Consider the following 27911-nt stretch of genomic DNA (forward strand, 5'->3'; position numbering starts at 1 on the left):
TATAGAGTATAATATTAGGGTGAACCATGTGAATTTATTACTGTAGATTAAAAAATGACCAGATAATGGCAATTTCATATGGTTCCACTTAATGCTTTTCTAAAACATGGCCCCAAGGATTTGGGATCAAGGAATTGAGGACCTGTGATCAAGAGGAGCCCCCACTTTGGAGCACTTTGTGATAACTGCTGTGTCAGAGATTCTCAAATTAATATTCCATTCACGCCTCTCCCTGGGATCCAGACTCATCATCCAACTGCCTCTGCAGCATGTCATCCCTGCTTGGTTATCTAAGGGTTAACGTAAAGGGTGCATGTCTTGACCTGAGCTCTTTTTTTTTTTTTTCTGTGATGATGTTTTATTTTTTTTTCCATTTTTTTTTATTGCTTAAAGTATTACAAAGAGTGTTAAATATGTCTCCTTTTTTCTCCCCCGCCCTTGACAATCCCTTGGCCTCCCCTACCCGCCAGTGTCTTATGTCCATTGGTTATGCTTATATGCATGCATACAAGTCCTTTGGTTGATCTCTTGCCCACCCCCCTCCTGCCCTCCCACCCTCCCCAGCCTTCCTGCTGTAGTTTGACAGTCTGTTCGAGGCAGCTCTGCCTCTGTATCTATTTTTGTTCATAAGTTTATAATGGTCTTTATTATCCAGAAATGAGTGACATCATATGGTATTTTTCCTTCATTGACTAGCTTATTTCACTTAGCATAATGCTCTCCAGTTCCATCCATGACGTTGCAAATGGTAAGAGTTCCTTCTTTTTTATAGCAGCATAGTGTTTCATCGTGTAGATGTACCACAGTTTTCTAATCCATTCATCTACAGATGGGCACTTAGGCTGTTTCCAGATCTTAGCTATGGTGAATTGTGCTGCTATGAACATAGGGGTGCATATATCCTTTCTGATTGGTGTTTCTGGTTTCCTGGGATATATTCCTAGAAGTGGGATCACAGGGTCAAATGGGAGTTCCATTTTCAGTTTTTTAAGGAAACTCCATACTGTCTTCCATAGTGGCTGCACCAGTCTGCATTCCCACCAGCAGTGACCAAGTGTTCCTTTTTCTCCACATCCTCTCCAGCACTTGTCGTTTGTTGATTTGTTGATGATAGCCAGTCTGACAGGTGTGAGATGGTACCTCATTGTTGTTTTGATTTGTATCTCTCGGATGATTAGTGACTTTGAGCATGTTTTCATATATCTCTTGGCTTTCTGAATGTCCTCTTTTGAAAGGTGTCCATTTAGATCCTTTGCCCATTTTTTGATTGGATTGTTTATCTTCCTTTTGTTAAGTTGTATGAGTTCCCTATAAATTTTGGAGATTAGGCCCTTATCAGATATGACATTGGCAAATATGTTTTCCCACGCAGTGGGTTTTCTTGTTGTTTTGTTGATGGTTTCTTTTGCTGTGCAGAAGCTTTTTATTTTGATGTAGTCCCATTTGTTTATTTTCTCTTTAGTTTCCAATGCCCTAGGAGCTGTATCGGTGAAGAAATTGCTTCGGCATATGTCTGAGATTTTGTTGCCTTTGGATTCTTCTAGTATTTGTATGGTTTCCCGTCGTATATTTAAGTCCTTTATCCATTTTGAGTTTATTTTTGTGTATGGTGTAAGTTGGTGGTCTAGTTTCATTTTCTTGCATGTATCTGTCCAATTTTCCCAACACCATTTATTGAAGAGACTATCTTGACGCCATTGTATGTTCTTGCCTCCTTTGTCAAATATTAATTGAGCGTATTGGTTGGGGGTGATTTCTGAGCTCTCTATTCTATTCCAAAATGATTGTTAAAAAATACTATGGACAACTCTACTCCAACAAACTAGACAACCTGGGGGAAATGGACATATTCCTAGAAAAATACAACATTCCAAAACTTAATCAGGAAGAATCTAAAAATCTCAATAGGCCAATAACTATGGAAGAAATTGAAGCAGTCATCAAAAAGCTTCCAGCAAACAAAAGCCCAGGACCAGACGGCTTCACAGGGGAGTTTTACCAAACATTCAAGGAAGAACTAAAACCTATCCTCCTCAGACTACTACAAAAAATCCAAGAGGAAGGAACACTTCCAAGCTCATTCTATGAAGCCAGCATCACCCTAATACCAAAACCAGGTAAAGACAACACAATGAAAGAGAATTACAGGCCAATATCCCTCATGAACATAGATGCCAAAATCCTCAACAAAATCTTAGCAAATAGGATCCAGCAGTACATCAGAAAGATCATACACTACGACCAAGTAGGATTTATCCCAGGGATGCAAGGATGGTACAATATCCGCAAATCAATAAACGTGATACATCACATAAACAAATTGAAAGAAAAAAACCACATAGTCATATCAATTGATGCAGAAAAAGCGTTTGACAAAATTCAACACCCATTTTTGATAAAAACTCTCAGCAAGGTGGGAATTGAAGGATCATACCTCAACATAATAAAAGCTATATATGACAAACCCACAGCCAACATCATACTCAATGGACAAAAACTAACACCATTTGCCCTAAGAACAGGAACAAGACAGGGATGCCCACTCTCACCACTCCTGTTCAACATAGTACTGGAAGTATTAGCCATTGCAATTAGACAAGAAGAAGAAATAAAAGGCATCCAAATTGGAAAAGAAGAAGTAAAACTGTTCCTTATTTGCAGATGACATGATATTATACTTAAAAAACCCTAAAGACTCCATCAATAAACTATTAGACTTAATAAAAGAATTCGGCAATGTAGCAGGAGACAAAATTAATGCCAAGAAATCTATGGCATTTCTATACACCAATAGTGAATGTGCAGAAAGAGAGACTAAAAAAGCAATCCCATTTACCATCGCACCAAAAAAATTAAGCTACCTAGGAATAAACTTAACTAAAGAGGTAAAAGACCTCTTCTCAGAAAACTACAGGACGTTGAAAAAAGAGATAGAGGAAGACATAAAGAGATGGAAGAACATACCATGTTCTTGGATTGGTAGAATCAACATCATTAAAATGTCCATACTGCCCAAAGCAATCTATAAATTCAACGCACTTCCCATTAAAATACCAATGGCATATTTTACAGACCTAGAACGTACTCTCCAAAAATTCATCTGGAATAAAAAACGACCCCGAATAGCTGCAGCAATCCTGAGAAAGAACAAAGTAGGTGGGATCTCAATACCAGATATCAAGCTGTATTACAAAGCCACTGTTCTCAAAACTGCCTGGTATTGACCTGAGCTCTTAAGCTTCCATCCCTGTGCATACTAATAGCATCTCTACCCTTCCAATACTCCAACCAAAAACCTTGGATCCAGACATTTTGCTTCCTCTCTCACCTCATATGCAGCTTGATAAAAAATTATGTCTGCTCTACATCAAAAATATCCAGAATTTTCTCATTTTTTGTGACCCTCGCTGTCACCCACCACCCTATCCAATCCACCATCATGCCTCGCCTGGACTATTGCAGTCGTCTCCCTGATTCCACCCTTCTCCTCCAAGCACAGCAGCCAGGATGACCCTTTTGAAATGAAATCAGAACTTACCACCCTTCTGTCCTGCACTGTCCAGAGACTCCACATCTCCCTGAAGGAGAAGCCGAGTCCTACCCATGCCCCGGGCCCTTCATGGTCAGCCTCTGCGATGCTGTTTGACCTCATCAGCCCCACTCTCTTCCTCCTCACTGCTCAGCTATCCCGGCCACCTTGATGCTCCTAGAACACACCTGCTTCAAGGCCAGGAGCAGTCTCCTACCAGACACCCACAGGCTTCCCCTCACTTCAGGTCTTTACTCAAACGTCTCCTCTCTGAAAAGGTGGCCTTTCCTGACCATCCTATTTTAAATTACAACTAAAGTTAACTGCCAATCTCCCTTTTCTGTGTTTTTTTTTTTCCTAAAGCACTAAGACCATCTAATATACTATAAATTTGACTTATTTTATTTACCAGCCATCTCCTCCACTAGAATATAAGCTTCATGAAAGCGAAGATTTTTGTCTGTTATCTTTCACTGCTTTATCACCTAATACCCAGAACCCTCTCTTGCATACAGTTAACACTCAAGTACAGTAGCTCATCATTTATCTGTAAGCTATATAATTTCATCTTGCAATCCACTGAGAATCAAGAAGGCAGTGAGAAGTACCTTGTAGCAGTCAAAATAGCAGATGTCTGTGTCACCAGAGATGTTATACAGATGGCAAATAAATAAGTTCATGAAAAGATGTCCAACATTGTTAGCCATTAGGGAAATGCAAAGTAAAGCCACAGTTAGATATCACTATCCACCTACCAAAATGGCTAGAATAAAAGAAATAGGCATAACACCAATACTGGAGAGAGGACGCAGAGAGGATGTTGGCTTTTTCACACATTACTCTGGGTAAAGATGTGGCGGTTGCCTACAAAAATAACAGGTGCCTAGATATGACCCAGCAATTTCACTCTTGGTTTTTTTTGTGTGTTTTTTTAAAATATATTTTATTTATTTTTTACAGAGAGGAAGGGAGAGGGATAGAGAGTTAGAAACTTCAATGGGAGAGAAACATCGATCAGCTGCCTCCTGCACACCTCCCACTGGGGATGTGCCCGCAACCAAGGTACGTGCCCTTGACCGGAATCGAACCTGGGACCTTTCAGTCCACAGGCTGATGCTCTAACCACTGAGCCAAACTGGTTGCACTGGTTCTCAACCTTCCTAATGCCGCGACCCTTTCATACAGTTCCTCATGTTGTGGTGACCCCCAACCATAAAATTATTTTCGTTGCTACTTCATAACTGTAATTTTGCTACTGTTATGAATTGTAATGTAAATATCTGATATGCAGGATGTATTTTCATTGTTTGTGACCCACAGGTTGAGAACCGCTGTGTTAGGGCTTCACTCTTGGGTTTTTACCCCAGAAAAATGAAGACCTGTTCAAACAAAAACCTGTACAGCCCTGGTCAGTGTGGATTAGTGGTTGGAGCATCGGCCTGCACATCAAAGGGTCTTGGGTTCAATTCCCAGGCAAGGGCACATACCTGGGTTGCAGTTTCAATCCCCAGCCAGGGTACTTGTGTGAGGCAACAAGTCGATGTGTCTCTTACAACAATGTTTCTCTTTATCTTTGTCTCTCTCTCCCCCTCCCTCCCTACTTCCCTCCCACTCTCTCTAAAAATCAATGGAAAAAAATATCCTTGGGTGAATATTAACAAAACAATAACAAGAAAACAAAACAAACCAAAACTGTACACCATATTCATAGCAGCTTTATTCACAATAGCTCAAAACTGGAAATACCTTGTAAATTGAATAATCAGAGTGATATTGGGAAAGATAAGAGCATCTGTACTGTATTTTATTTACTACTTTTTAAGTCCTTTTGAAACCACCAAAAAGGTAAGATCTGAAAAGAGATCATCTACTCACTGAAAATAAAAACCATGTGCAAAAAAAAAAAAAAAAAAACAACTGGAAATAACCCAAATGTCCTTTAATGGGTAACTAGTTAAACAAACTGTGGTCCATTAGTCATGCAATAATTTTGGATGAACTTCAAGGAATCTATGCTTAGTGAAAAAAAGCCAATCTCAAAAGGATATAGACTGCATGGTTCCATCTATATAACATTTGTAAAACAATATTTATCCAATTAGAGAGCAGCTTGGTGGTTACCAAGGGTTAAGGGAGTAGGAGATGGAGGGTGGTAGTTGTGATTATAAAACAGAGTGAGGGATACTGATGATGGAGCTTTTCTGTATCTTAACATTGGTGATGGTCTTAGGAACCTAAACATGTGATAAACTGCACAGAACTAAATATGTATATGCAAATGAGTGCATATAAAAGTGGTGGAATCTGAATATCAATGTCATTTTTTTGGTTGTGACATTATATTATGCTTATGAAAGAAGTTACCTTTGGAAAAAACTGAGTAATGTACTATTTCTTACAACTACATGTAAATCTACCTCTACAATTATCTCAAAGCTATGTCTCTAGGTCCATGACCTAAAACTTATTCTCTTCCCAAAGGATATTCCCAGGCACAAATTCAGAATCCAGCGACACTGACTTTAAACAGAATTATATAAAGCTTAGTTATCATGATTAGCAGTAGCCAGATACGTTAAGGCAGGGACAGCCTGCTAGAATTCTCAGGCTCACAGAATAGAGGAACTAAAACCCAGCTCTCCAAATGCCCAATTTGGTGTTTTAGCATATACCACCTTTCGAGGCCTTTTTATATTATGGATGATAATACGAAACACTTCATTTGAGCGTACACATTTACTACTTTTAAGACCCTGGTTTGATCAACCACATCAACTTTCTAAATTAAGAACTATAAGGCTAAGAACACATTTGTAAATCTCTTCAAGATGATCAGTTATTACATGTGATTGTGTACTTAAAAGTTCAACAGCAAAAATTTAGTTTCATCTCAGGGAAAAGTTTCTTACTCTACTTGTTAACCAATAATGGATAACCAAGGGACATAAGAATCATTATTTACTGGGATACTTTGAAAATATGTTAGATGCTTATTTCCATAGATGTTGGATAAGAGTCCATTATGTGGCAGTTGCTATGTTAGGTGCTGCAGACACAGGGAAGGGATATAATCAAGTACTTGCCCTTTTAGATCTAATGGTTTCATAGGGGCCATGAAAAAATAGTCAACCAAAGTCTAGTACAAAATATTCAATAATAGGGTAAGAACATAAATGAGCATCTCACCCAAGCTTGGAGGCCAGAAGAAGCAGGAAAGTTTTTTACATGAAGTTGAAAAATAGGGACATGTGATGATATGAAGAGAAAGGACTGGAAGCTTTCACAGTGGAGGAAACAGCATGTGCAATGGAGCAGCTGGCCCATAGTGCACTGCAGGGAATGGCAGCTTGGGAAAGTAGTAAGAGATGATGCTGGACATCAGGAAGGGGTGATGGTGGGCAGGGACCAGGTCATAAAAGGCCATTCCAAATAGCCTAAAGGAGTTAGGCTGTGAGATAAAGAGAAGAAGCAATTGAATGGAGGCGCTAGCCTAACTGGTTTCCACCAAATGCCAGAGGATATCCTTAAGCTTTCCTCTTTCTGCATTTTTTTTTTTTTTTGCAGAGAACCCCTACTCTTCTCCAATATCCACCTCCCTAAGCTTCAAGGTCTAATTCCAGCACCACCTCTTTCTCCAGGAAGCTTTCCCCTCCTGCAGATGGAAGGGGTGACCCCTACTAGGTAGAACAGGTGCAGGTGTCCCTGTGCGTGCACAATACAGCAGCAAGTGCAGTGTAGTGTAATGTTTAGGAGCTGTGGAGTCAGCCTGCCTGGATCCCAATCCAAGCTTTACTGCTTACCCTCTACACTTCAATTTCCTTAACTGTCAAAATGGGAATAATAACATTACTGCATCAAAAGGTTATCTTAGGATTGAATCATTTCACTGATACATTCAACTCACTTCAGAGAGTCACTAGTACAAAGCAAAGGTTTAATAAATGTTCACCTTTATTATATGTTATGGCCCCCATATACACCCAACTCTGGGCAAGGCCTATCACTGGTGCTCAATCAGCTGAGGACTAATCAGAGAGTAGAAGTCAATATCCTCTCCTCACAGACAGTCAATAATGTGACCTCATACTCTTTGCTTAGACAATTGGACAACACAGACTAGAAATACACTTTCCTTTCCCAGGGAGTTGTGTGCTAGAGGCAAGAACCCCAAAGCACGATTTAGAAGAACTAGATCATCTTCCTCGCTCCTCTGCCTGAATCCCGGGATAACCTAGGACACGTGCCTTTACCTTCCAGAACTGCGGTATTCTCATCTAGGAAATGGGAATGGGCTCCTATGACGCTCAAAACAGATGGAGGGCTTGGCAGCACTTCGTGCAGTGGTGATGCAAACCTGATTTCCATTTCCCAGTCTGCAAGCCATGGCCACACCTCCCCATCCCTCACTTTCACTTCCAGCAGAAGCACGCTTCAGACTAGCTTGGCTGGCAGGCCTCCACCACAGAAACAGGTATATTGTAACGTGCCCCACCCACTGACTTGATGAATTATTTTTCTCCTCCTCCAGGGACTTTCCTGACTTCCTTCTGTCAGCGAGAGAAGGAGCACATGAGCACACTGTATATAAATATGTTTGGGAAGCTTTCTTCTTCTTTTTTTTTTCCTTAAACCAAACTTTGGTTTCTGTTGTAGGCGGTGCATTCCCTAACAGGGCGGGGCGCAGTGTGCTGTGGAGGGGAGAGGAGAGGCCAGGGGGAGGAGTAGGCAGTGATTGATTCACACACTGTGAGAGCTGGTCTTCTATTTAATGGGGGGGTCTCCCTGCGCAAGAGGAGTCAGTTCTGTCTCCGGGACCAGCCACAGCATGGCAGAGGACCTGGGGCTGGGCTTTGGGGAGACAGCCAGCGTGGAAATGCTGCCCGAGGATGACAGCTGCAGGCCCAAGGCCAGAGCTAGGCTGGCAGCCAGGGCCAGCAGCTCCGGCTGGGCTCTCACCTGTTGCCTGGTGTCACTCCCCATCCTGGCAGGACTCACCGCCTACCTGCTTGTTGGCCAGCTCAGAACCCAAGGAGAGGCCTGTGTGTTCCAGGTAAGCAAGACCTGGAGCTTCCCTGGGGATCAGCAGACCCCTGCAGGCAGTTTAGCCTGTACAGCCCTGGTCAGTGTGGATACATCTGCAAGCTGAGGAAGCCCTGGGCAGGGCTCCCTGATCCATCACCCTCCTTCCCTCCCTTGCCTCAACATACAAAGGAAATGCAGAATGTGAGGGAGGGGTGGAGGGGTGTTTGTTCTTAATTATTTCCAGGGAATGAATTGTCCCCTTTTATGTTTGTGTGGGAACAACCTCAAGCCTCATATTTCTAGATAATTATAACCACAGTGCACTGATAAGCAGGCAATGTTCCTTTTCTTTGAAAAGAATACAACATACCCTTTAAATTGCATAACTTAACACATGGTTATTTAAAAAAAGTTAGAAAGTACAGATTAGGCAAAGAAGATAATTATCCTTACCCATAACCTTATAGAGGTAACCACTTAAAGTGTTAACATTTGGGGATACATAATTTCATATCTTTTAATAATATGGGATTGTTTTGAGTATCTTAATATGTTATAATTAAATTTATTGTTAATAAATTCACAGCAGCATGAGGATATAGATGGTTGTATTATATTACTATATATGCATGTGCTATAATTTATATAACCAACCCCCTTGCTTGGCTTCAGTACAATTCTTTTTCAATGTTCCAGAAAGAACTGCTTGCCAAACTGTCTATCATTCAGTCTTGCTGGGGGAGGCAAAGGGTTTGGGGGGACCTTACTAAAAAATATATATAGGATTTACGGAGAACAATGAGAGGATACAGGTGTCAAGGCAGAAACTTATAGTACTGACCTAGGAACATCAAAAACCTTAAAGCCTGAAGAATGTGCCTTTCAAGTAATGCCCCTATTTAAAAATGCTCTTGCATAATCTGTGGGTGACTGGTTTAATTTCAGTCTCAAGTGTTACATTCCATAGGCTTTTCCATTGGTTTAATTGGTTTCCAAGCAGTGCTGGCCAACTGCAAAGCAGAGACACAGAAAGCAAGCCATGGCCATGGTATAACTTTCACCATGCACCAGGGTCAGCAAACAGACTGTGCCTGATTCAGGCAGCAGCATCCAAGGCCACGTGCCATCATTCAGAAAATGTAGACATAGGCAAGCCAACCGGAAATTCTGTTCATGTTAGAGGAGCACTGCAGGGCGTGAGAGGTCAAGCTGTGACCCCAAGATCACCATGGTGCCATTTCCTGGGAAGCCAAACTACAGTGTCCACTTGACACTCTGGGACGCTTTCCATCTTTATCCAGAAAGAGACTGTTGTTTTGGAGGCATTGGGTGACTCCAGTAGCCTACGTTCTCCTGCCTTCATGAAGGGAAACCCTCCCTCTGCCAAAACAATGTCTGAGGTCCCCTATGTTGGCAGAAGCCAGAAAACACCTCTGTTGATCTAGAAGGCCATCGGGTGGAATGCCACGATCCAGAGAGGGCCAATGGCTTGCCTCGTCAGGAAGAAAGTTTGAGATGGGAGCTGTGGCTAGACAGGAAGCCTATGAGGGAAGATGCTGAGTGTCTGCCCTATTGTAGGTACGTAAGAGATGAAAAGGCTAAAACTACTTTCCGTTATAGTTAAACCAATCTCCTTGGAGACTGGCCATGCGAAGACATTTGGAGCTGTGGTTTGGCCAGAAGATGTAACTCTTGGTGTGTCAGAAGAAAGATGAAGGGAAATGGGGATGAGGCTGTGCACACGCAGCAACTGGGGTCCTGATAAGAAACAGCTGGCCCACTCAAAGAAGAGAGTTTAAAGAAGAATGTTTAAAGAACTGAAAATGGGTTCACAGAAGGGTCTACATGCTGAGATGCAGATGGATTAAAGGAAACCTCCAGGACTGGAGGCATCCTGGGGATTAGCAACAGAGGGAGGCAGGTCCCCAAACCTTGGTCTGAAGGGGCAAAAGGAGGAAGGAGATTTAGGGGAACACAACGTGAAGGAGGAGCCTGCCTGCAGTATGGATAAAGGGGAGCAAGGAGTCTGCCAACAGCAGGGAGGGAAGAGGACGAGGGAGAGAAACTCGGGCCACTCTGCTCCTAGCTGGCAAGTGTGCCCTGAGGTCAGCCTCCAAGGGCACAGGAAGGGTCAAGAAGGGTGGATCCAGAGTGGCTAACAAACATAACAAGCTCAGAGGAGACTAAAGAAGATGGGATCCGTCTGTGTTTTATTAACATGAAATTAACTTGTAATTTAAGCAAAAAGTGGTTGCCCAGGGAACAATAATTGATATTCAGTTTAACATAAATAAAAGAACATTTGCCTTTAAAAAAATAGAAGGGATTCAAGAAGGGAAAACCAGGTCAGAGCGAACTTGTGTGGGCATGGACGTAGCAGTGAAATGTCGTGGCTCTTAGAAACCTGAGTTTGATTGCCAGCTCAGCCACCTCTGGCCGTGTGAAATAGGCATGTGACTCCCAGCCTGTTTCCTTTTCCACCAAAAGAGGATACTAATATCCATATTTTGACAGCACTAATAAGAAAGGCATGTGTAGGAACAGTTTGTACTTTGACAACGGGGAGAACTATACTCACGCAGTTACAGCGATGTGATTGTCACTTTATGCCAAGCACCAAACACCAAGAAAACTTGATCTTGGCCTTAAGGAGCTCTGAGCCTGATGTGTGACAAGGAAAGAGGCTATGTGCTCTGGAATTCCAGATGTTCTCCTAGCCCAGCCTTGGAGGAAGTAGTTCATGAAAGGGCTTCTGGAGAGGGGAAGGAAGCCAGTGGTGGCTAAAATACTATTCCTGAGGCCCAGGCCACAGACTCCATTAAAGATAAAAGCACATCAGACAACACAGGCCATTGGAGGTAACAAGATTGTACAACCTACGGCTACAAGCCAGACCATCTGACCGCAGCTCCAAGATCCCCTCCACTGTGTCAGGCTGCCCCTCACATTTCAAAGAGACAGCTCCCAGGTCATTGAAAAAAAAAAAGGGGGGGGGGGCCACTATCTGGTCTTCAAAGGATTTATAATGCCCCAGGCCCTAGGCAATCAACTCTAACACAAGGAGGAGTAAGAGAGGAGGGTCACCCAGTCCTTCCAATACATTCACAGCCAGCAGAGGATAAGCCAATGATAACAACAATAATAACATGATATTAACTCCCACTTCACATTTGCAGAGAGCTCTCACAAAGACGATCCCATTGAACATTCACAGCAACCCAGAAATGCAGTGAGGCGGTGAGCAGTCACATTTGGCAGATGAGGAACTTGAAGTGGGAAAGTCTGTGTGAGCACCCAAGGTCACAAAGCTGGGAGGGCGCCAAGCTAGGTCTCTGAGTTGGCAAATCTAGGTCCTCATGGTTTCCAGGTTGCCTCCCTCTCCACTCACAATGAAGCTTTGTGATCATGGAAAGCACTTTCCATCCACCCCTTTTACAGATGAATGAATGGATCACCCTCATGTAAAACAAGAAATTCTGTAAAGCAAGCCAGGGCTTGATTCTCCACACAAGAGCCAAAATGATCATTTGAGAACTTTCACTGGATTGTGCCATGGGCCTACCTCTGTGGCCTCATCCAGTACCCTCTTTCTCCTCTCCCCAGCCCATCACTGGCCTCCAGCCACCCTGCCTTCCTCTGTTGCCAGCATTCAAAGTGTTCTTCTGATCCCTCTCTTTACTTGGCTGCACCCTCTACCAGAACTCCTCTAAGGCACCTCCTCTGTCCATCCTTGGAACAGCCACAGGAGGTTGGCATTGCTAAGAATCTTTTCTAATCTAACCTGAAAAAGAGTTGAGGCTGGAGAAGAGGAGGCTCAAAGGGGCTCCAAAGGAGGAGAGTGAGCCAAGTATACAACCACTCTGAGTTTCAGTTTTCCCACATTACCTACCCGATGGAAGTGCTAGGAGGATTCCAAGTGATCTCCATAAGGCTCCCAGTGAGTGCCTAGCAATGTGGACACTAGGATGGGTGTTGTCCCTTTCCTTCCCCTGAGTAGAAGAGGAAAGTTCTTCACAGATCCATAGATAGAAACTAAGAAATGGAAATGCCCTTAGCCTTGGGGTCAGCAACTATGACCCACAGGCCAAATCTCACCCATTTTCAAAAAGTAACTGCCATAAAGATGCTTAACAGACATTATTTCCCTACCAGCACCCTATCCCATGCCCATTCACTTACACACTGTCTGTGGCTGTTCTTAAGCCACACAGTAAAGTTGGGTAATCATGACAATGACTATATCACCTGCCAAGTTAATATACTGTGTGGCCCTTATAGAAAAGTTTTCTGACCCTTGATCTAGCCCTGTCTCCTTGTTTAACAGTTGAGAAAACCAAGGATCAGAGATGGGAAAGAAAAGTTCAGGGTCATAGAGTAGGTCAGGGGGGACAGAGCCGAAATTAGGTTCTATTTCTACAGTCACTTGGCCTCATCCACCAGCAAATAGGACTGACCCCATTCTTGCTAAGTCCTCAGATCAGACATTGGAAAAGAACAGCAACTGTAGAAATGTTTGGAGTTTTTATTAACAGCAACAAAAACAATTAAAAACATTGTTTTAAGTGGACTCTTCCTTCTGGGGTTGGTTGTGTAAGGAAAGATTCAATATGACAAACTCATTACTAGGTAAGTTGCAGAGCAGAAATCAAAATTAGGTGTGAAAAGGGTTGGGACAAGTGCCTTTAGGTGATGTGCCCATAAATAAAGCATTGATTAAATAAATCATGGTCCTTCCATGCTATGGAAACCTGCAACTGCCATGATCTTCTTTTTTTTTTTTTTTTTAATGAGGCATCTCCACATGTAAGGATGGAAAATTTCTCTAAGATATGATGTTAAGGGGTTTTCAAAGGACAAAACAGCAGATAGAGTACAGAGCACTTCATTTTCTGAAAAAGTAATACATATTCACATTTATGAATGTGTGCATAAATGCACAGACTGTTCCAGGAAGAGGACAAAAGAGACCGGTGACTCTGCTCTTGTCCAGGAGATGGAACTGGGTGGCTGGGCGACAAGGGAAAGACAGATACATTTTTAAACATATACCCAATGTACAAAATGTCTGTTACCTATAAAAAAAAATAGATAGCATAATGTTTTACGATATTTAGACTCCTGGAGAATGTCAGGTAGATTTGCATCTTAGAAAAATAATGGGCCGGAAGGTCAAACCCAGTTTGAATTCCGACCTAATCACTTCTGAGCCATGGTACCTAACCTTTCTGGGCCTCAGCTTCTTTATGTATGAAATGGGAATAATTAGAAATATAGTGTCTGGCAGAAGGTGGGGGATTAGTAAGTGGTAACTAGGGAATTTCCCTGTTCATGGAAATTACATCATAGAGAACAACTTGTCCATCTGTTCTGGAATCTGCCATCACCAGGCCATAGAGCAGGTATGGGTGTTGAAGGGTTGTTCTTAGTCTCTGACATTTGTGAGCTATCTTCATGCCTCCTTCTCTACCCTGGTCTTGCATCCTTAACCTACACTCCAATCTATTCTTGACCCAGGTGCACTTGACCATGGCTTAGGCCTTCTTTAGGTCCTTAATGGCTCCCACAGTCCTCAGGATAGGTCCACAGGTCAGGCTTCCGTCCTCTCCAGACACTATACCCCAGGCATGGCAGAATGCACCCCACATGCCCAGCCCGAGCCTGCCGCACAGTGGGTACTTAGCACTAAGGCAATGAATTAATAGGGATGCTGTACAAGGCATTGATTCCCAGGGTTGCTTCTGCAAGGAAATGTCCAAAAAGCAACTGTAATAAAAATGCTCAACAGACATTATTTCCCTACCAGCACCCTGCCTCTGTCCTTCCCTTCCAGGTTCCACTTCTAGAAACATCTGCATAAACTCTCCCCCATGCTCTCCTTGGTTCCCTCCAATCTCAATTCCATGCCTTCCTGAAAATCCCTGCAAGGCTCTTGGTCCTTGTTCCCTGTACCCCTATTCCCTCCCATATATACATGTCCCAGAACAGGACCTCATAGTGATGCCAGCTCTGGCTTCAGAGTGACACCGACTTGAAGGAAAGCCATGGCTTTACCACATCAGCTGTCTTACGTAATGTATTATACACCAGATTCCATTCCAAGTTTTTTCGTATTTAGGGTTTTAAGAATAACAAATGAGATCACATCTATAAAGTCCTTAGCGTGGTGTCTGGTGTAAACACATGCAATGCTTGTTTGCTGTTATTATCACATGCATTTTTTCAGTCAATCCTTGCAGTCACACAATGAGGAAAGTTCTATTATCTCCATTTTAGAGATGATGAAACCGAGGCTTAGAAACATTAGGCCATGTGTCCAGTCATACAATTAGAGTGTGACATTGGGATTCAACTGTACCATACACATTCCTCCTAAACACTATGCTAGTTGGCCTCTAAATATACGCCCAACAAATTACACCTTCTGGGGTAGCCAGTAGTTTTTAACCAATGATACCTAAAAAGTGCCCGTCACATAGTAAGTGCTCAATAAATACTAGTCTCTTTGCTCCGGAGAGCACCTAAATGCACCTGGCACACAGAGGTTACTCATTAAGTGTTTGTTGAATAGAGGGAGGGATGGAGGGATGCACAAGGCATCTGAGCTCTCTAAGCCTTGTACTCTCTGTCTTCATAGCACTGTGTGAGAATTCTGCAAGGAGATATCCAAAAAGCAACTGCCATAAAAATGCTCAACAGACATTATTTCCCTACCTGCTCCACCTTGGGTGAGACCTTTTATCTCTGCTGGCGTGAGCACAGTTATAATAATCCCCTGTGTTGTCTAGAGGAAACAAAGAGTTGAGATAAAAGTGTTTTGTAAATTTCACTCAGTTGTCCTACTGTAGCCTCAGGAGGTCCTGATGTGCCTGGAAGAGAAGCCCAACCCACTCCAAAGGTCAGTCTGTGGGCAAAGGGCAGAGAAACCCTAGGTTGTGGAGGCAAGCTGTGCAAGTGCAAGGGAAGCGAGAGCAAGTTGTGGGTGTGAATCCCAAATACCCGTGGCAGCTCCTAGCTGGGGATTGATTCTAGGACCCATTTTTTCATCTATTGAAGTCAACACACACATCAGGAAGTGCCCAGCAGTCACACCTGACAGACCCCACACTGCCCGCCTGCAGCAGGACAATGGCTATGACAAGTCATCTCCCAGCCTGGGCTCTTTAATGAGGCCTCACAGCTGACAGCCGCAATAGCTTAGGTTTTGAAATGCATGGGGAATACATCCCATTCCCTCAACCCCTTTGCATTCTGAGAGGGCAGACGTCCAGGAGCAAACAGTGGACTGAGGAAGCCTCTCCTGTTGGGAGAAGGAGGAAGCCTTCCAGAGCTCCAGAGGATCCCAATCCGCCACGGTCATAAAGAGACACAGAATGGCTTCTGTTAATCACTGAAATGATGAAACCCAAGGGAAGCTCTACAGAACCAACAACATATGCCACAAGCATTTATTTAGCCCAAAGAAAGAAGGAAACGAATCGGATATCCACTTTCTGTGTGTGGTCTTTCTTAGCCATCACCACAGTCCTAGGAGGGGAGAACCATTGTCTGCTCTGTCGAACAAGGAAACAGCCTCACTGAGGTTAGGTGAGATGCCAAAGTTAGACCACCAGGAAATAAGAGACTTGGGATTTTCCACATTTGCTCTGTTGCAAGCACCATATTCTCTGCTCTACACTGCTCTGAATGTTGCCTGTAAATTAAAGCCCGGCCCACCTTAGTAGATGAAATGAAATGGCTTTGGAATAAAATGTATCTAGCTTGGTTTTATCCTTGTGCAGGTACAGGGATAAGCAAGAGAGAGAGACAAGAAGGCAAACATATGTGTATTTCCCCTAGAAGTGCTGGGAGGATATTATGGGTCATAAAACACTTAGACCTTTCCACCTGCGGCATTTATGAGGGCAAGCAATGGATATCTCTTCCGTTTTTAAGTATACTATACAGTGACTATAAAATATGCAATGGATAGGTTTTCCATTTTTGAGTATACTATACACTGACTACAAAACCTGGGAGAAAGGCCAAAGAGGTAATTAGTTAAAATATACTCAAGGGATATTTTCCGGTAAATGCCAAGATCATCTCAAAGGCCATCTTGCTTCAGGTTCAATCTTCCATTGTGTGTGCTCAGCTAAGGTTTATGGGGCTCCTGATATGTGCCAGGGTTTGTACTTGGTCTAAAGGTCCAGATACCAGACCCTCCACTTATTCTTTGACCTTTGGCTTCACTATATAAAGGTGATACAGCCCGGCTGGTGTTGCTCAGTGGTGGAGCATCGATCCATGAACCAGAAGGTCCAGGTTCAATTCCCTGTCAGAGCATATGCCCAGGTTGCGGGCTCGATCCCCAATAGGGGGCATGCAGGGGGCAGCTGATCGATGATTCTCTCTCATTATTGGTCTCTCTCTCTCTCTCTCTATCTCTCTCTTTTCTCTCCCTCCCTCTCCCTTCCTCTCTCTGAAATCAATAAAAACATTTTTTTAAAGGTGATACACTCCCTTGAGAGCAGCTGGAGTATTAGATGAGGAACAAACATAAATGCCCAACATGGGGCCTGGCACCCATTAAGCACTCAGCTAGAGAGCAGTCTCCTCCTTTCCTCTATCCTCCTTCTCTCGTATTTGAAGGATTAGAGTAGTCCCAAAAATACCTATAGTAATAGGTCATGATTAGTTTGAGTTAGAGATTACCACTCAACATATCAAAACAAACTTTTTTTTTAGAACAAAGAAAGAAAACCAAATGAGAGTGAAAATTCCCGACCTATGGAAACTATGGGGTGAAAAGCCAGCGTACTTTGCCAAGGCTAATAAATGGTGGTGGTGGCAGGCTTCCCCTACCTCATTAACATGTGTGCCCATGGGCATACACACTGGACATACTGGCCTTTCCTGGCTCTGACTCTGACCAAAGCTCCCAACTTTCAACGAACATTTCTAGAGCCATAGCTATACACCAAGCAGAGCCTGATGAAAGCACATAGAGGCCCCAGTCCTCAAAGATTTTGGCTACATACTGCTACATAATTAAAGTTTTTAAATGTAAACAAAAACTCAAAACTTTGCATGCATTCTAAAATAAAAAGTTCTCTTTCCTAGTTTTTTGGCTGAAGTCACTAAAGCTGAGCCTTCCTCCATCCTCTGCTCTCTTTTCTGCTTGTCTTTCTGATGCCCGAGCACCAGCATATTTTCCCAACATGGATAATCCAGTGAGAGTGCCAGGCACTGTCCGAGGCACCAGGAATATAGTGGTAAGCAAGACAGACAAACCGGGTCCTTGTCTGCAAGCAACTTGACTTCTACTGGAGAGAGAAAAGCAATAACAGTCAAATAAGTAATATCCCTAGAGAGTGATAAATGAAAGAGGAAGGGAACTAAGAAGGGATCCTGGTTCCTAGCCAGTGGTTTGTGAAGGCCTTGAATGGGAAATAAATCACATTCTCCCGGGGTGCTCTTGAATACTGTGTCTATACAGATTTGGAAATCAATGTTGCACTGACCTTCGGGAGTCACCATCTCCTGGGTTCCCCAGGGGAACCCAAAAGCAATGGAGATGAGTCAGGTTTGGACAACAATAGGCATTTTATTGGCCTGGTGTCACCAACAACCATCTGGAGACCAGGCATTGAGCCAACCAACTCAAATGCACAAAGCTTTCCCCAAATAAACTACTTTTCTTCTCTCAAATCTCCTCTTCATTCGCTTCTGTTGCAATAATCTTCCTCTCATGAGAGAGTCATTACTAAGAGAAACAGCAACGGGAGGCTTTCCGTGCTGTTCTCAGGAAAAGAATCCCAGCTGCTGTTCTTCTTGGGGACTCTGGGGATGCTGTGTTCTTCAACACCTGCCAACTATCACAGTCTCCAGACATGTAGTGGCATTTTGAGGCCACAAAAATGCACACACATCCATCCATATATGAAAATAAAATGTGTTCCCAAGTTATAGAAATCCATCAGAGCAAATAGAAAAATGTGCTCACATCCCAAATACATGTAAATGAAAAGGGTTCTATGAGCCAAAAGGGATGCTCCAAACTCTTTGTTGGGTGTTGCTTAGCCAAAAATAAGCAGATGTTGGAGAAGATTTCTCAGCAGAATGAATAAGTCAAAGAAGGCCAGTCAGGAAAAGTACCATAGCAGGCACAAGGAGATGCAACCAAGCTCTCCCTCATTCTCTCTGAGAACCCCACCTTCAGTTTTCTGCCTTGCCAAAGGACTGATTCTTTAGCAGCTCTGTCAATAGCAACTAAGGAAACAGGCTACAAAATAAGCTCATTTCTAGGCTGCTTCTCCACCTCTCAACCCCATCAAAGTTACTGATGCGGGACAAGTAGTCACATCAATTGGGCATAGGTTTTCAAAGACCACTGTACTCATGACCCTATGCAAATGTATCTAATGTGTTCATCTGGCGGCAGAAATCCTTGCAGTTTCCCAACTGCTGCCATGCGTTGTTGGGCCTCCTTACTCTTGCACAGCCGTTGACCTGGTCTGGAATGGTTATCACCTTTTACCACCAGACTAATACCTGTGGGTCCTGTAAGACTCAGGTCTGGGTAATTTCCCCTGATTCCCCCACCTCTGGGACTAGGATGGTAAATTTGAACTTTAAATTCCAAGATAATGTGATGCTTTAGAAAAAGCCCTCTAAAGACAGGCTAGGAGATGGGTTAGGGAAAAGGATAAAACAGATGCAGGAGAGATCTGGTAGGAGGCTCTTGGAAGAATCCAAGCAAGCAGTATAATGAGGCCTTATGTGGATTCAAGAAAGAGAAAAACTGCAAAATAGAAATTACAGTTTGGTTTGTGGAAGAAGAAAGAAGCCAATTTTAGGCCTGGTAACTAAGGGAAAGCAGTAGTAGTACCAATAACAGAATTAGGAAGCAGAGAAAAGGGAGTGACCATGAAATCAGTTTGTCAAAGACAAGATCTCTGTCCTCAAGAGAGCTTCCAGTGGCTTGAAAGCAAAAAGAGCCTGACAGTCTGGGTTCCAACAGAATCACAGAACTGCTCACAGGCCAAGCCTCAGATATAGCATGGCTACTCCCACATGGCCACACATATATGCATGTAGAGACAGCCATGCACAGACCACCACACCACAGACACTTTAGATACACAGGTGCAAAAACTCTCTTTCCCACCAATGGAGCTATCTTCTCTCATACTCACACAGACACACAATTCCTCATTCACAAGAGTATACTCACACCCACGTATGCATGTTAAGACGTAAAACTGATCAAGTATCCATGAGGATTACAGTTGGTGGAGACTAAGCAATTACGAAAACCAAATCAGAAGGCCCTGGGTTGAGTCAAAATCGTATCAGAGAGGATTCTTTGGAAATATTGTAAAATATAAGATGGTAATCTTATTCCTAAGCAAAAAGCTTAGTTTTGCTCCTGAGCTTTCTATTCTGGCACGTGAGTGGTGGTTCCTTCCGTTCCCATGTCTTCTTTCCACTAATACATTTTCTTTTCTTTTTTTTAACGTATTAAATTTATTGGGATGACACTGGTTAATAAAATGAGATAGATTTCAAGTGTACAGTTCTATAACACATCATCTGTACATTGTATTGTGTGTTCACCACCCCAAGTCAAGTTTCTTACTGTCACCATTTATCCCCCCTTTACCCTCTTCTACTTCCCCACACCCCCATTTCCCTTGGTAATCACCACAGTGTTGTCTGTGTCTGAGGGGATTTTTGTGTGTGTGATTTTGTTGTTGTTGTTTTGTTTGCTTGTTTTTGCTTAATCCATTCACCTTTTTCACCCAGCTCCAAACCTCACTCCTCTCTGACACTCTCAGTCTGTTCTCTGTACCTATGAGTCTGTTTCTATTTTGTTAGTGTATTTTGCTCATCTGAGTTGGTCCTTATTTCAAACCTGGGAGTTATCTAGGACTATGGATGTTAATACTCCCATTTTACAAATAAGGACAGCAAAGCTCAGAGGAGAAAAGAGTCTTCCTGCTCAAGAATATATTGTTAATAAATGGTGGAATTGGGATCCAAGTCCAGGTCTGTCTGCCTCCAAAGCAGTTCTTCTCCCATTACCGTGTGGATTCTGAAATGGCTCACAAACTGGGATTGCAATGAAGAAAAAGACATCATAACCCAGCCGGTATGGCTCAGTGGTTGAGCGTCAACCTATGAACCAAGAGGTCACGGTTCGATTCCAGGTCAAGGCACATGCCAGGGTTGTGGGCTCGATCCCCAGTGTGGGGTGTGCAGGAGGCAGCCAATCAATGTTTCTCTCTCATTGATGCTTCTGTCTCTCTCTCCTTCTCCCTTCCTCTCTGAAATCAATAAAATATACTTTCAAAAAATTTAGTGAAAAAGAAAAAGTCATCATGCATTACAAGGAAACAAGAAAGAGACTGAGGAGAAGGAGAACACAGTGATTATTTCTTTTTTGGTATCGTTTTTTAAAAAATAGTTTCAATTTCCAAATTGTGGTGTAAAAAAGAAAATGAAGCAAGTGTCATTATTTGTTAAAATAACAGAACCATTGACAAGATGTTGGAGTGCCCTAGAATAGAAAAGGAAAAAATCTCAGGACAGAACCTTTAAGTTGACCTTTGAGACAAGCATAGGGGAGAGAAAGGTCATTAGTACTGGAGGAGAAAAGGGGGGAGCTTGGGTGCAAGATTCCCATGGACCAAATATTCTGCCCCATTTCCCTCATCTCAGAGTGCCTAGGAGGGGTAGCAGCAGCATCTTAATCTCACCCATGCTTTCAACAGCTGTGTGGATGTTGGGGTCAGAAGGACCAGAGATGGTCTGAACCATATCTTTCTTTCCCAACAGACTCCAAAAGCACAGGAATATGGACCTTCACATCAGCGAGCTTGTAAGTATATTCATTCATATTTGATGCCTTTCTTGTGGGGAACAAGAACATATCCAGTAGTTCTTAATATATAGGGGAATCAGAGGGATGCAAACCCAGAGGAGAAGTGAGGGGCCTCCCCAGCCACTAAGAAGGCAAAATGATGCCATAGCTAAGTGCAGGGCCTGTGATTGATGGCCTTTGGGCAAATCATTTCATCCATCTCTGTCTCATTTTATTGACCTATAAAAATGGTTATGATAGTACCCACCCACAGGGTTTGCGTAGATTAAATTAGTTAATTCCCATAAAGATAGTAGAACAATGCCTATCACATCAAAATGATACACTGATTTTTCCTTTTTAACATCAATAATATTATCATTACCACTGCAGTTAAAACAAACTTGTCTAATATAATCATTTCTAAAACCCCTAAAAAGTGAGGTCTTCTGGAGAGCTAGCTGATAGAGAAACAGAGGACCAGAAAGGGAAAGGGATCTGACAAGGTCATACAGCTACAGAGTGGTTTCCACCCCACTCTCTTAAGCCATTAGATACCTCAGTGGATATGGTTAAAGGGACCATGAAAAAGGCAAAAGAACAATTCACTCCCACAGAAGCAGGAGGAGGACAGAAGAGGCAAGGTGAGCTTTATTGAGCACCCATTATATGCCAGGAATAATTCTGAACACTCTCCATCCACGGTAGAAATTAATGTGCCCACCTTAGAGATGATAAAACAAAGTCTGAGATAGATTAGATAACTTGTCCAAAATCATGAAGCCAAGATTCATTTATGCTTAAGACTTTCTTCTGAGTCTCCCGTTACTGCAAAAAACAAAAACACCAAAAAACAAACAAACAAACAAAACAACAAAAAAACTTCCAAAGAGGGGAACTGGACCAAGCTGGAGAAGAGGAATAATTTCTCTCCAGTTGCAGGCATCATGCAACTCCCCAAATGCTGTGTTCACTCCAGTCACCCTCTGACTCATACAAAGCATTTTTCTCCTTTCTTTACAGATGCACCGCCCAGAGCTAGTGGAGATAAGCCAAGGGCACACCTGACAGGTAATTCTCCTCGGCGTTCTTGCCAGGAGGCCATGGGCCTGAGATTTCTTTCAGCGTTTACCAAACCCATTCAAATGGTTTCAGACTAGAAATGACACCCCTTTAGTAACAGACTCTTCCTCTCAGTCGAGGGCTTTCAGATGTCTTCCTTCCTTGAGGGACCCAAAAGCCCATGTTTCTTGGGTATTTTCTTTCAGATTCTATCAGCCCTCTTCCTTTCTCTGCTGTTTCTCTCTTTCATTCATGCAGTCATTCCAAACTGGTTTTCCTCAGACTCTGACACTCTCATAATTCTATATCTGGTCAAAGATGAATGACCCTGAGTTGCCAATATATCGAGTCCATCTATGCCCTATGCAAAATGAAGTTATTGTACATTTACACTCAGAAAGATATTTCCAAAAAATTCCCATTGATGTGAATAGATTAAGAGCAATCTCGTAATATCACCAGATGGCCAGTTCCGCAAGTCTAGTGTGGAAATTCCTGGCATCTCACACTTGGAGTTGTATATAACTCTATGACTCGAGAGAAAAGAGCACAGCAGTGCAGAAAGATGTTAAAAACCCATTGAAAAACCAGAGTTAAAAAGAAATCATAAAAAAAATATGCCTCCTGACCTCTAAGAAAAATATGCAATCCACAGGGGGATATCCTTGGGCCCAAGACATCTGTTCAAGAGGAAGCTGTTTGTGGGGAGTCCTGAACAAGGATTAGGACCAGGGAGATGCCAAGTTTCAATCACTTACCACTCACTTATAAGAATGGGTGAAATTGAAAAGGCTGGCCAGGAAAACCCTAAAAATTGAGTATGGAGATGCCATATTGACTGGGGGAGTTGACACTGGTGAAGGAATCTAGGCTCTACTGAATTTCTAATACATTTCAGACGCCACAGTAGGCATTTTACATCTATGATTTATTTGATCTGCATATTAGCCCAATGATATGGGGAAACTGGGGCTTGGGCAACTAAATTCACTTATCCCAAGTGACATGACTAGGATGAGCTGACTCTCAGAACTGCACTGTTTCCAATACAACATACTTCCTACCCACACTCCTACTTGCTGCTATGTTGACAGAGCTTATTGCATGCCAATTTAACAGAATTTGCTGTATCTAGAGCAGCCGTGGGCAAACTACGGCCCGCGGGCCGGATCCAGCCCGTTTGAAATGAATAAAACTAAAAAAGACCGTACCCTTTTATGTAATGATGTTTACTTTGAATTTATATTAGTTCACACAAACACTCCATCCATGCTTTTGTTCCGGCCCTCCGGTCCAGTTTAAGAACCCATTGTGGCCCTCAAGTCAAAAAGTTTGCCCACCCCTGCTCTAGAGACTAATGACTTTTGCTTTTGTATCATTTGAGAGGATTTTTTCTTTTTTAATCTACTGCAAAGAAGGAGTAGAGTCAATCACAGGTGACTAATAAAAATGCCTTGCACAGATTTTGCAAAGAAGCAACAGAACTCTCCAGAGGCCACTCAGTAGAGGGGCCAGGGGAGACTACACACATTCTGAACACGTATCACAGCTGCAAAAGAAACCATAGTGCAGTCAGAAATGGGAAAGATGTTTTAGGAAAATCCAGAAGCCAGGTTTCCGGTCAACCACCAGGTGTGAAGGTTGCTAAGTGCTTCTTTAAACATAATCAGTCCCAAAACTGTGGCTGACAGTACATAATGGTGATTACTAAGGGTTTCAAAAGTAGCTGTAGGAAATTAAAATGTGTTTTTATTTTCACTGTAAAGTATTAGTTTATTGCCGATTATCCTATTTGAAATCTGTTTGATTCTATTCATTTTTTTCTGCTACAGCTATATACTGCATGAAAGTATTCATTCATATGTTCTACATGATGTATACATATAAATAATGCAAACAAAAAAATATATAAAGTGAAATAGGCTTGACAGGCCAGATGGCTCAGTTGGTTGGAGCATCATCCCATATACCAAAAGGTGACAAGTTCAATTCCCGGTCAGGGCACATATGGGAGACAACCGATTGATTGATTCTCTCAGATTGATGTTTCTTTCTCTCTCCCTCTCTCTGTTTCTCTCTCTCTCTCTCAAAATCAATCAAAACAAGTCCTTGGGTGAGGATTAAAAATAAATTAAAATGAAATTGGCTTATTTTTTAATCTATCGAAATGAAAGATGCTAGTTTATTTGGAGAAAGAAAATAAATATGTATTGAATAATGCTGTATCCAGTCATCAAGATAAAAATGTCCATGTCTCTTTCATTCACTTGACCTTCAGAACAAGACTATGAGGGAGCTTTATCTCCAATTCACACACAGGAAATTGAGAGTCAGAGAGGAGGAGCCTACTTGGTTGATTAATAACCTAGAGTTGTAGAGTCCAGATTGAAATGGGGCCCACAGAGCCCAGAGCCCTGATCCCTTCCACTCCTCAAGTCAATTACATTGGCTTATAGTTTGGCTCTGTCAATATTGGAGAAGCATTTCCAAAATATCCTGGATTTCTGGTTCCAATATTTGCCCTCCTTATACATTTCTTATTAATTACTATCTGTGTTTCATGTGTTTTTGGACCACAGTGTTAAAAGAGAGTGACAAAGAACAGACTGACAGATCTCAGAGGGCAGGTGGCGGGGGTGAGGTGAGGGGATGGGGATGGGGATGGTGATGGGAAGAGATTAGCCAAAGAACTTATATACATACTAGGGGCCCGGTGCACGAAATTCGTGCACTGGGTGGGGAGGGGGGGAGTGTCCCTCAGCCCAGCCTGCCCCCTCTCACATACTGGGAGCCCTCAGGCGTTGACCCCCATCACCCTCCGATCTCCTGATCGGCCCCTTGCCCAGACCTGACGCCTCCGCCAGAGGTGTCAGGCTTGGACAGGGGACCCCCATCTCCCCCCGATCACTGGCTCTGGCCCCCGCCCAGGCCTGAGGCCTCTGGCCCAGGAATCATGCCTGGGCAGGGGACCCCCATCTCCCTCTGATCGCTTGCTCCACCCCCCGCCCAAGCCTGACGCCTCTGACCCAGGCTTCAGGCCTGGGCAACGGGACCATCATATCCCCCCAATCCCCGGCTCCGCCCCCTGCCCAGGCCTGATGCCTCAGCCAGAGGAGTTGACCCTCATCACCCTCCGATCACCAATCACCGGATCGGCCCCTTGACCAGGCCTGAGGCCTCCGGCAGAGGTGTCAGGCCTGGGCAGGGGACCCCCAGCTCCCCGTGGTTGCAGGCTCCGCCCCTGCCCAGGCCTGACACCTCTGGCCTAGGCGTCCGGCCCAGGCAGCGGGGACCTGCAGTGGCAGCGGGGGGCGCCGCGATCGTGGGCTTCGCTTTAGGCCCAGGCAAGGGACCCCTAGCTCCTGGGACTGCCAGCTTCGACCGTGCCCTGCTCCCATCGCTGGCTCCACCCCTACTTCCTGCTATCACTGGCCAGGGCGGCAAAGGCGCCTGATTCTCCGATCATGGCTGGGGGGCAGGGCAAAGGCGGCCCCAGGGCCGCCTTTGCCCTGCCCCCCAGCTCTTAGCTCCCCCCTGGGTTTCCGATCACTGTCAGTGGCAGGGGGCTTCTTTCTGCTTTCCCTTTCGCCTCCCTGCATTGTGCCTACATATGCAAATTAGCCGCCATCTTGTTGGCAGTTAACTGCCAATCTTAGTTGGCAGTTAACTGCCAATCTTAGTTGGCAGTTAACTGCCAATCTTAGTTGGCAGTTAATTTGCATATAGCCCTGATTAGCCAATGAAAAAGGTATCGCCGTACGCCAATTACCATTTTTCTCTTTTATTAGTGTAGATATGCATCGTCCATGGACACAGACAATAGTGCAGTGAAGGCCTGGGGTGGGACGGGGGCCAGGTGGAGGGGGATATAGAGGGGGGGAAATGGGGGATATCTGTAATACTGTCAACAATAAAAATAAATTTAAAAATAATGAGACATATTTTGCAAAGTCCATGAGTTCCAACACAAGCAAATTAAACCTCTCTCTTGTCTCTGCAGTTGTGAGACAAACGTCCACACAGCCCTTGAATAATCAGTTCCCAGTTCTGGACTGGGAACATGAACTTGGCTTGGCCTTCACCAAGAACCGGATGAACTACACGAATAAATTCCTGGTGATCCCAGAGTCGGGAGACTATTTTGTTTACTCCCAGATCACATTCCGAGGTATCACATCCAAATGTGGTGAAAGCAGCAAAGGGAGCCGAGCAAACAAGCCAGACATCGTCATTGTGGTCATCACCAAGGTAACGGAGAACTACCCTGAACCCACTCAGCTCCTAATGGGGACCAAGACAGTGTGTGAAATAGGTAGCAACTGGTTCCAACCCATTTATCTAGGAGCCATGTTCTCCTTGCAAGAAGGGGACAAGCTGATGGTGAACGTCAGTGACATCTCTTTGGTGGACTACACAAAAGAAGATAAAACCTTTTTTGGAGCCTTCTTGCTATAGGGGTAAGGCAGATGTCACTGTGTAAAGGTCCTCTCCTCCTAGTTCCTAATTTTCTTCATTCATATGTAATTATAACCAGGGGCTTTCTTGAAGCGTTCCACAGAGACAATGGTTTAGTTATGAAATGTAGGGCCCAAAAGCCCACACTTTATATGCCTTACTGATGAGAATACAAATTGGAAAAAGCGAGAAAAAAGGCAGACATATTACCATGGTTGCCTAGAAGATGGGTGAATTTCTGAACATTAGTACACTCATTACCAAATGAATGGATGATTTACTCAGAACATTTCTACAGCTTCCTACTACACAGTTGTCACCAGTGGGCTCAGTTGCTGTTCAGTTTGATTATGAAGCATTCACTTCAGTTCAAGAGCCTTGAATAAAATCCAAAGACCTAGAAAACAGTGTAAACCTTTCAGAGGAGAAATCCTTAATCAGTTTCCCCAAATACATAGTTTCATAGAAAGAAAGAAAGAAAAGAAGAAAGAAAGAAGAAACTGCTATTTTTCATGAATGTTCTCAAAAAAAGAAATTGATTTTCATGATACTATCTATGGCAAATAAGAGAAACTACCTTTCCCATTATTTTGTACACAGGCATCAAAATAAGCAAGTATGAGTTCCACATGCATATCAAAAATACAACAATAGCATTTATTCACCACAGTTTTCTTGAGCACCTGTTATGTTCTGGGCATTATCTTTACCCAGAAGACACTATGAACAAGTCAGATTCTATTAAAAACTTATATGAATGTCACTAGATGGCTCCTGGTCAAATGTGTCCCAACATGCACCAAGGACTAACTCCAAACCTAAAAAACATCATCTGACAGCAAGATTCCTGGGGCGCTCCTGACTATGTAAGCTGTCCAGCTGATTAGGTAACTCAAGAAACTTGAAGACAGATTTCTAGCTAATTATACAAACTGTACAACAAACTTGATTGGTGTCAGGAGACAATGGACTTATTCTCTTGGGGGGGAAGGGTCAATCTCC

General features: G+C 43.2%; 1 protein-coding gene across 1 annotated transcript; it reads left to right on the top strand.

Moving 5' to 3' along the window:
• Positions 1-8337: 8337 nt before the first annotated feature.
• Positions 8338-27427, top strand: TNFSF15 (TNF superfamily member 15). Its single transcript, XM_081103998.1, has 4 exons — positions 8338-8579; positions 21368-21410; positions 22416-22463; positions 26455-27427. The coding sequence occupies exons 1-4, from the start codon at positions 8355-8357 to the stop codon at positions 26907-26909; spliced, it is 771 nt and encodes a 256-aa protein (XP_080960124.1). The 5' UTR covers positions 8338-8354; the 3' UTR covers positions 26910-27427.
• The last annotated feature ends 484 nt before the right edge of the window (positions 27428-27911 follow it).

The sequence above is a fragment of the Myotis nattereri genome, assembly GCF_964212035.1.
Source record: "Myotis nattereri genome assembly, chromosome: 12".
In the NCBI taxonomy this organism is placed as follows: Eukaryota; Metazoa; Chordata; class Mammalia; order Chiroptera; family Vespertilionidae; genus Myotis; species Myotis nattereri.